This window comes from Perca flavescens, chromosome 12, assembly GCF_004354835.1.
Source record: "Perca flavescens isolate YP-PL-M2 chromosome 12, PFLA_1.0, whole genome shotgun sequence".
NCBI lineage: Eukaryota > Metazoa > Chordata > Actinopteri > Perciformes > Percidae > Perca > Perca flavescens.
Genome location: NC_041342.1, coordinates 27,686,538 through 27,697,070, shown reverse-complemented (window position 1 = coordinate 27,697,070; position 10,533 = coordinate 27,686,538). Strand labels below are relative to the sequence as shown.

Genomic DNA, 10,533 nt, shown 5'->3' with positions numbered 1-10,533 from the left:
TATGGAAGCATCCACGTTATTTTCTTTGACAATTTGGTTGAAAGAAACAAATTTGTGATGTAGAAACTTTTTGAAAATGGGTCAAATTTGACCCAAAGACAACAGGGGGGTTAAATAGCCTGCTTGACTCTTTTTTTTGTTAGAGCTTAAACCTAGTCTATCCTTCACATCCATTCCATTATATTATAGTCTAAGACCCCTTTGAGAAGGCTGGGGGGGGACTGAGATATTGAGTTGCAGACATATATCCACAGATAAGACCCAAAGGGATTCTCGTCTCTTGCGTCGCCGAGTGTTTTCATGTATGCCTTTTTGACCCCAGTGTGTGGTTAGCCATCACCTTCACTTAAAATCTGACAAGGTAGTCATGGAGGAGGAGGTACCCTGTAGAATCAAGAACACTCTCTCTGTTGCTTGATGATAAAAACAGTAAAAGATTTCCTTAAAGCTGAAAAGGCCGAAACAAATAGCAAATCCCCATTATGAATGTTAGTTAGGAAATGATACAATATACTATACGATAATTTGGGTATTTATTTATACTTATGAAGGAACAAATTAAGTGTTACATGTCAAAAAACTGAATGCCACCCTGAGATTTAATCCACGAAACTGTGTGGCACACGAGGAATTAAGGCAACAAGTTGTTCTGTTGCTGAGCTGCCCTGAGAGTTCAGACTGCTGCTCAGACGGTGTGGATGTCTGAATAAACAGAACGCAGTCCTGTGCTGGCTTCATAGAGTCCCTTATGGCAAGAAAGGAAAAGATGAGAAATCCTGATAATGTCAGACCGGGCTAAAATATCTAAATGCCTCTCACAGGAAAAGATCTTTGAAAGTTGACTTTTTAAGATTATATATATATATATATATATATACATATATATGTTTTTTTTTAAATTTTTTTTAAAGCACTGCAGTAGGCCACTGGGCTATGGAGAATACAATAATATAAACAAATAGCCTACGTTAAGTAGCCTACGTTCTTTATATCTGCTGACAGATTACTAATGCACGAGCCTGGATTGAAGTTTTCACCTTGATGGCAATGGAAAGAGTTTGGCTTTTTTCTACTGCTATTACACCAGACCGAGTCAGCAGCAAGATCAATTTCTCATCTACAAAAGAAAGAGAGAAAGAACAAATGAAAGAAGGAAAAAAAAGGAAAAAAGAAAGAAGGAAAAAAAGAAAGAAAGAAAAAGCAAGAATTAAATAAATAAAAAAGAAGAAAGAAGGAAAAAATGAAAGAAAGAAGGAAGGGAAAAAGAAAGGAAGAAAAAGGAAGAAAGAAAAAAAGAAATATATAAAGAAAGAAAGAAAGGAAGAAAATGCAAGAATTAAATAAATAAAAAAGAAGAAAGAAGGAAAAAATGAAAGAAAGAAGGAAGGAAAAAAGAAAGGAAGAAAAAGGAAGAAAGAAAAAATGAAATATATAAAGAAAGAAAGGAGGGAAGAAAAAGAAAGAAAAATAAATAAAGTAAAAAGCAAGAAAAAAGAAAAAAGAAAAAAGAAAAAAGAAAGAAAGAAAGAAAGAAAAAAATAAATATATAAAGAAAAAATGAAAGAACGAAAAAGAGGAAGAAAGAAAGAAAGAAAAAATGAAATAAAGTTAAAAGCAAGAAAAAAGCACAAAGAAAGAAAGAAAGAAAGAAAGAAAGAAAAAAAGAATCTTATTCATCTGATCCTTACAATAAAAAGCCTGCTGCGGCGGGCGGGTCCGAGCCCAGTGGGAGGGGCCCAGCACTGTGCTGCTTAAAATGACAAGAAAACAAGTTGTGGCTCTCACAAGTAGTGAGTGAACAAAGTCCTCAAAAGACCAAACAAGCAGTGCTGGAGCGAGTGGGTTGACGAGCGGGACTAACAGTGGACTAATAGCGGGGTCCCACACCAGGCTCCCGGTCTGCTGCTGTGGAATACCAACATCTGTCTGGCCGGGGAGGACCCGGAGGAGCCAGATGCTCCGTGAACATGTTTAACTGTGTCTCCAGCAGCGTGGTGAGTAACAAGATATTGGAGATAAACAGTTGTAGGCTACAAAACTACAATTTGAAAAAGAAATGTAGGCCCTATCTGTGGTTTTCATTCAATATTTTAATATACCAAAACTAAAAAGGGAGATCTGATTTGCCTAACTTCTTTTACAGTTTGGGAGAAACCCACATTGTTTCTGATGCCACTTATATTGTAGGCCTATTGCACAATTACCAACATGGTTATTTTAGTTTCGATCCACTTCAAAAAATCAAACATTTACTTTAGAAGCATGCTTTTTTATTTATTTTGGAGCATCATATAGCTATTTATAAAGTGTAGCCATAAAAGCAGCAATGAATAGGCCTATTTGATACAATGAAGTATAAAGCGGCGGAAAGTGTAAATAGTTTAACGTCCGCTGTTCCCCAGCTTCCCACATATTGCATAACATAAAATAATACAACCAAGTGTAAATATCAGGCTGGTAAATATAGGCCTGAACCTAATACGGGCTAATACACCGTGGTATAGGACATTTCGCAAGCAAAAATCTTTTAGATTATAGAGGAATACTAGGAATACAGGGCCAATATGCTTCCAGGAGGTATTATTTTATTGGTTATTTGATTTAGGCCTACACATTATATTCTGTTCTTAATGGACTTAATGAGAGGTCAATCCAAAAAGTGCTTACTGTATCTGCATTAATATGCATAAATAGTTATTATCCAACAAAACATATATCTCTGAGCATTGCAATAAAAATAAGTTAGCATACTGATCTCTTTCGTCAGTTACAGTCTCTTTCGACCAAAAGATAAGGAGAATGGTGTCAGCATTATTATAAGCAATTATAAAGTTGGGATTTTTTTTAAACGTTCGTTTTAGTTAGGCTATAATTCCGATTTGTCTCTGCCCTCACACAAAAAGACCATTCAGATTGATAATGTTAATATGCATGTGCCCATGCATGTTTGCCCGAATATCAATTCAATTCTATCTCAATTCAATTCAACTTCATTTCAGACACACAGGTCCATTATCAACTTCTTTTCACGGCAGACATTTTGACCCGTCACAGTAAAGCGCAGGTGATGCCTTTTAAAAAGGCCTAAACAAAGGTTAAAGTGTGAGAAACACACCGGGCCGGGCTAAACACTCAAAACGCACCCGGCTGATTGCTGGTTATCATGTGCACGTGCGAGGCCGAACACAATTAGTCTGAATCACGTTCAGCTGCGAGTGAGGCCGGTCTCTGGCGTCCCTAAATAGGATACACACGGAGAACATGTGGACAGCTGCGGTCCACGACTGGGCCTATCCCGGCTTGTGACAGCACACGTAGAGCCTACAATAAAGGCACACGAATGCCTACAACCGGTTTGAGCGAATATTACGTTTTGGGGTGGGGGTAACTTTAGGCTATTAGTTTGTGGGCTTATGACTTTGGTTGTCATGGAAATATGAAGGGGACACCTAGGCCTATTTGGTCGTCAGTGTGTCCTGCGCATCACTCTGGACTCGTTGACACCATGTCGGATGGAGAAAGGCGAGCGACGGAGGCTGTTTTCACTCCGCTACAAAAAGGAGATATTTTTGTCGACACAGTAGGTGTTTTCCAATATAAAAATTAACAACTTCCAAGTCTCCCGCCTTTACAGAGTCGGGTGAAAAATACATTAAATGTAGCCTATAGCTCGCGTGACTGTATGCGCACTTCAAAGTGCTGCTAAATAAATCCAAACGAGAACGTTTAGCTTTTCACCTCCTTTAAATTTCATGCTAGCATAACATTCAATTTGAAAGCCGTTTTAGTTTTCAGACATTTTAAAATGCGGACAGTTGTTTTAACTTACACTGGGAATAGGCAACCCAAACTCAAAATTACGCACTAAATTTATCATATGAGAATTTCTTGACTCTATAAAACCCCTCTTTTTTTTTTTTTTTTTTTTTTTTTATACAACGTTAAATTGTCCCGCTTTTCCTTCTGACAGGGTTCGTCTGGGCCTGATGATATTTTCTCGGAGGACTGCTACTCTCCGTCCTCCGTCTCCCCGTCCTCCTCTGCTTCCCTGCAGGGGAAAACCCTGTGCACATCCTGCGGCCTGGAGATAGTGGACAGATACCTCCTTAAGGTCAGACTGACATACTGTGTCTGCTGGAAGATGCCATTTACTACACTACGAAATTAGGCCTATATATCTCAAGTGGGCCAAATACACTTTAAATTACCTAAAGGGTCAATCAAGTGTCCCTTGTCATTATTTGTATTTTTTTATTGTATAGACCATTTATCTGTTAAGTGTAATTATTGCACTGCACGTACAGATTTATTTTGTTCTAAAATGAATGTATTTTAGACTAAAAACAAAACTAAATGAATTTGTTTAAACAAATTGAGGGCATTTTTTAACTGCACACTAATGCATCAGCAAAGTCTTATTTGGTTGTTTGAACTATGGTATATTCATAATTTAATTTCTGGATAATGTAAGCATAATAGCATATGTAGGCTAAGGAGCTCCTAAGAAAATTGTGGTGATAACCAGTAGGATCACCTAAAATTGCATAAACTACTGTACTTAGTCATTTAGAAATTAATGCATTGTAAGGATTTCAGAAACCTCTACTGCCTTTAGTAATACAGCTAATATTAAAGTACTATTAGGTGATGTGTAAAATGGCACTTGTAAGCTATATTTGTTTAAATCTTTTTTTCCGCCTTAGGTGAACAACCTTTGCTGGCACGTGCGCTGCCTCTCATGCAGTATATGTAACACATCACTAGGGCGACACGTGAGCTGCTACATCAAGGATAGACAAGTGTTCTGCAAACTTGACTACTTCAGGTGAGTCAGACCAAACGCAATTTGTCTGCAATGATAATTTTTTTTTTTTTTTTTTTTTAGTATAGTATAAAAAATATAAAAGTTTGAAGGCTTTTTTTTTTTTATGTCAATGGTCTTATATTTCTTTTTTTTTTTTTTTTTTGTGATTTTTGTATTTGATGGAAAAAAGTGGCACATAGTTGCTTTTAGGCATGACCAACTATGGACAAAGCGGCCGAAGGAAGGAAAAATGCTTAACAATCTGCAGATTGTTCTTTCATTTGGAGTTTGTTTTTATTTTGACTAACCATTAACAATTGGATTACTAAGTCTCTGAATGGAGTATAGAATTACATATGCAGATGACTCACAGGAAAGCCCAGGTGGAAGTCAGAACAGCTTTTACTGCATGTCAACTGAGGTCAGACTGACATGACCACACATGCATCTGTGTGGATGGGATAAGAAGGGCTGTATTGCAGCTTTATTCCAGGGTAAAATGTTGCTCCAAAATGAAATTTAAATTTTTTTTTTTTCTGCAAAATTAGTTTACGAATGATTGCCTGTTCATATCCAAATCAGGTACATCCCTATCACACTTGATTTCATTGGAGACAAATTCTATTGATTCTGATACATGTTAGGGACACACACTCACTCCTCATGCCGCACATAGCTTCAGCTACAACACACACTGACACATGAAGGCAATGTGAGCCGGAAAACCCTAGAGTCTCTGTCGATTGGCACAGAAGAGGTAAGAGGTTTTTAATAGATTATACACCAGCTCTGACTGGAAGGCAGTGTGACGCAATGTCAAGTTCAGGGGGAAATGAGTGTGACTTGGTCAGAGCATCTCCTTAAAGACTGATCAGTGATTGGTATGTAACATGTAGTCAAAACGATCAATCACCAAATCCCAACTCATCTCAGCTCCACTAAACTTGTGACTATTCTACCTCTCCTCCTGTTTCGCATCTTTCTAAAGAAAATATGGGACCCGCTGTGCTCGTTGTGGCCGTAACATCCACTCCACTGACTGGGTGCGTCGGGCACGAGGCAGCACCTTCCACCTGGCCTGTTTCTCCTGCACCTCTTGTAAGCGCCAGCTGTCCACTGGGGAGGAATGTGGACTACTAGAGAACAGGGTTTTCTGCAGGCCACACTATGACATTATGATGGAGAATATCAAACATGCTAAGGAAAATGGTGAGTATCAGGATGCGATGAATACCAGGACATTTCAATCATAGTTTATTACTTCCCCATCATAATTTCCCATTAAAGTGTGTCGCACTAAAGAACAAGTGAAGAGTTCATTTGTAAAAATGGATAAAAATCAGTTCTGAAAATGAATAAACCTAACAAACACCAATTTGATATTCCCTCAATTGGACAAAACAAACATTTAGTAAAATAAATGATAAATGTGTGGTTTTTGACAATTATTGTATACATACAATACAGTATTTAGTATTCTATGAAGATATTGCAGGTTCTGAGATATCTGACTCTGGTCCTGGCTGTCACTCCAGTACAATGGAGGTGCAGTGAGTTTTCCAGAAACTATGCCCTGATTAATCTAAATATACAGACATTGTTACAAATAATGCCCACAGGAGGACCTCACCTGAAACAGGGTTATTTTCCAAAACTTTAAACCCTTGTAACATGAAGTCTTGTCTTTAAAGAGCAACCAAATGTAGAGGAAGAGGTGGCAGAGAAAGAGGAGTCCAGCACCATGCCCAGACCTGCTAAGAGGGCCAGGACCAGCTTCACTGTTGACCAGTTACAGGTACTGCCAACCAGTCTTTGTTAGTATGTATGTAAGCCATTTTTACCACATTGTCCTGCTGCTTTTGTGTTTTGTAATCCTTTAAGAAAGAAACTTAAGATCCTTAAAGCCTGTTCTTGACCAGGTACCATCCACTGCAAGTAACTCACACAGAAGGCAGAAAAGTCTTTTCTGACTAGCAGTTAGCAAGCCCAGTTAGATCCCCATTTTAAAAAATATTTTATCCAGCCACTGACTTATTGTTTTTTATTTTTAATTATGATTAATAAGCTAGTGCTATTTGGCATATGTGATGTTGATATAGTGGCAGTTAATGCATTGTTTGGACACCGACTGAGCACTCTTGATGCAGTTTAAACATTTCAACCATGTTAACATGTTCCCCTCGGTCATCTATTTCTGTAGGTAATGCAAACTCAGTTTGCTAAAGATAACAACCCAGATGCCCAGACTCTCCAGAAACTGGCAGAGAGGACTGGACTGAGCCGCAGAGTTATTCAGGTAAGGCAACCGCTATGGTGCTCACTAGTTGAAAAAAATAATTAGATTGAGAAATCGACTTCAGCAACTGGCTCAGTATAAATTCTCACATAACTGAAAAATATTCAAAGAATCTGTAGGACTGCAGTAAAATTTAGGCTCTATAGTGTAAGCCACTGAAATGTTATTGGTGCACTAAAATTGTAAACTAACATGCTCAGCCAATTGAGATGTACCTGTGGAACATTTTTTAGAAGCACTCAGTTGCCATTCTGGGAGTCTTTCTTTTAAACCAAGAGCGCCATTTAGTGGGGTCAACAAATACAACTAAGTGTTCATTAAGCTTTATTTGGAAATCACTCATTTATTTTTTACTGTCCCACTAACCGATTTTTTTTTTTTTATAATTAATTAAAAATGTAACTCAAAGCTGCATTATGTGCATGAACTTGCCCTGACAGCCACATTTTCTCAAATGATCAAATCCTTTTAAATTTGAAAATTGTAAAGCCATCCGGGCCCTTCCCTTTGCATTATATTGTTGTATAATTTTAACAATACAGAAACTGAAGCTTCTTCTACTGTACTCGTCAAAAGTGTAAGAATCAACTAATGGTTCCTGCACATATAATGCTTGTAGTTTCATATTTCTGTCTGAAAGGCAGAAGGGAAGTGTGGAACAGCAGGGTCCACTTCAGCAGCTGTTGTCATTCCATTCTCTCTGTTCAGGTTTGGTTTCAGAACTGTCGAGCTCGTCAAAAGAAATACATCAGCCCAAATTCTACCTTGATGACATCATTTGCTCCTGGTCAGCTGACGCCACCTTTAATGGAAGATCTACAATACACAACCTATATGTCCCCAGATACACCCCTCCTCACTACACTGACTTATATGGATGGTGAGAGAACCTGTTCACACATCACTACACTGAGCCAATATTTTTACAATACAGAAAATGCACCTCACCTCCAAAAAGCCCATACACGGCTAGCTCAGTGCTAACAGTATAAATAATTTATAGAAAAGCTTTGTATAGTCTGTATGGCTGCCAGCTAAAACCAAGCATTGTTTATTAAATTCTAAATTCCAGAAAACCTGGCGTTATTGTTACAGAAATGAGAATCTGTTTTTGATCTATTGGTCTCTTGATTCATTCCTAGTTTTTCATTCTTCCCTAGTCCAAACTCCAGACCCACTTTTGCTTCAGCCACTTATATCCCATTCGCTGACACAACTGCCGGTGAGCCATGCCTGAGCTACAGCCTGCTTCTCAAACTGAAGACCATGATTGGCTGATGGGGAGATGAAGAACATATCATTACTCTTTGATAGACTGTCCAAAATGACAGCAGTTTGATTAAACAATTAGTTTAATTTCCACTGCCTATGTGTGAGCAGACAACTGAAAAATCAACTTGTTTATAAATTTCATCTAATCATAGAGATTCACATGTGACAATACGTTTTGACAGTTGAAAATGTCAAACAAATATATGCCTATGGGTATATGTGAGATGAAATTTTTGTTAATATGTATGTTATGCATTTTTGTGTTTAATTTATTTGGAGAATATGAGATAAGGCACTTTGTTGGAAAATTATGTTAAACTGAGTATCGATTTGGTTGTCAGTTAGATGTTTGAGGATAATAAAATTATCAGTTGGGCACTCACAAGAGATAATATTGTTTCTCTTCTGTAAAGACTACTATATTTTTATTTTTTTTTTTTTTTGGGGGGGGGTTGGTTTATATTGCAAATGAAAAGCACTGGAGATCATACATAGATTATCCTGCTCCTTGCTGTGTTGGCTGAGAATTCGGACCATTCTCCACTTGCAGTGCCCACGTCTGTTCTCAAAACATCCACATTTCCTAAGATGCTTTTCACTAGAGCATGTGTTTAGCACAGACAAAGCAATACAATGTATGACTGTATGAACTGCACACTGGGGATTAGATGTTTTGAAATGCTGGAAATTAAAGTTCATGGCTGCAACAAAAAGCTTAATTTCTTGTTAATTTTGTTTCCTGGAATGAATTGTGTTCAAAGTTGGCGTGACTGAGAAAATGTAACCACATCCACTCAAGTATGTACAATTTAGTGAACTTGTACTAAGTTTGAGTATTTTCTATTGTCTACTTCCAATAGACAACTATTCATTTTTACTCCACTGCAGTTAGTTCCTTTGCAGATTAAGACTTTACACACATTAATAATGATGGTTACAGACCTGTGGCAAAGGACAATTGAGAATATACTTTTAGTAAATTGGCTATAACCTGGATTTAATACTTGTTGCTGTTGAGGAATCCTTTAACTTTCCACTTGGAAGTGGATGGCACCTGCACGGCTCACGGATGGTTTCTGAGGGTTTATTCTGCTGGTGTTCTCCTGTCGCGGTTCTGACCACACCAGCTGCACAAAACACATCGGCCATCCATCAAAGCCAGTAACTCAAAAGCATTTGTTCCTCTTTAACAGTGCTGTCCATGGTGCTGATCCTACTGCACACCTTGGACTGGACACAGGAACTTCCTAAGTAACCAAGAAGGGTATTATTATTGGGGTGCAACACATGCACAGTAAAAGCTGGTCTGCACTTGCCGAAAGGCTCAATAGCTCATTGGCTGGTACATGCTCCAGTTACGTTGCGCATGTGTCATACCCCATATCTCCCATGGGGTCAAAGACTGTATTCCAGCCTCCATTTAATAACCTTGAAGATGACCAGGATTCTCTCATCTCACCAACCAACAATTTGCAGACTGACTCAAGTTATATATGTTCCCTGCTTAAGAGACTTGTTGATTGAATAAGACCTCCTTAAAAATAAACATGAATACCTTAGAGTATTAAGTCACTCTTTATTAAAGGTCCCATGACATGGTGCTCTTTGAATGCTTTTATATAGACCTCAGTGGTCCCCTAATACTGTAGCTGAAGTCTCTTTCCCAAAATTCAGCCTTGGTGCAGAATTACAGCCACTAGAGCCAGTCCCACAATGAGCTTTCCTTAGGATGTGCCATTTCTGTGTCTGTAGCTATTGAGGAGGAGAGAGGACATATAATGTCTCAAATGAAACTACACAGAGAAGTCGGTCAGAACGGCATCTCTCAGACACTTCCATAGGTCTGATGGAGAACTGGGGAATTAGAGAAATTTGGATGAATAGGAGCCACATCAGTTAATAAGCACCATTATAGCCTGTAGAGGGAAACAAGAATCAGACTTGCCATCCATGACGAAGAGGATCTCTGATTACTGACTCTAAGCAGTAGCTGTTGGGTGGAAGAGCATGACATTTAAAATCTTCATTGGATTTATCACAGCATCACAAAATAACACACAATAAAAAGTAAAGTAAATTATTCAACATAAAGTTCATAATGTATGTTTATCATCCATACTGTTATAGTCTACTGATAAGCTACTATTTTGTATCGCACACA

General features: G+C 38.1%; 1 protein-coding gene across 1 annotated transcript; it reads left to right on the top strand.

The window, feature by feature from the left end:
• The first annotated feature begins 3,192 nt into the window (after nucleotides 1-3,192).
• Nucleotides 3,193-9,085, top strand: LOC114565364 (LIM/homeobox protein Lhx8). The gene is made up of 8 exons (XM_028593368.1): nucleotides 3,193-3,580; nucleotides 3,971-4,111; nucleotides 4,704-4,825; nucleotides 5,793-6,013; nucleotides 6,496-6,599; nucleotides 7,005-7,100; nucleotides 7,809-7,980; nucleotides 8,261-9,085. Exons 1-8 carry the CDS (start codon nucleotides 3,437-3,439, stop codon nucleotides 8,335-8,337), a joined length of 1,077 nt encoding a protein of 358 aa, XP_028449169.1. The 5' UTR covers nucleotides 3,193-3,436; the 3' UTR covers nucleotides 8,338-9,085.
• The last annotated feature ends 1,448 nt before the right edge of the window (nucleotides 9,086-10,533 follow it).

Bases quoted from the DNA above. Each gene is read 5' to 3' on its own strand.
- LOC114565364 (XM_028593368.1), top strand. From the start codon at position 3,437: ATGAAGGGGACACCTAGGCCTATTTGGTCGTCAGTGTGTCCTGCGCAT. The intron at 4,826-5,792 runs GTGAGTCAGACC...ATCTTTCTAAAG, and splicing joins TGCAAACTTGACTACTTCAG to AAAATATGGGACCCGCTGTG. The intron at 7,981-8,260 runs GTGAGAGAACCT...ATTCTTCCCTAG, and splicing joins TACACTGACTTATATGGATG to TCCAAACTCCAGACCCACTT.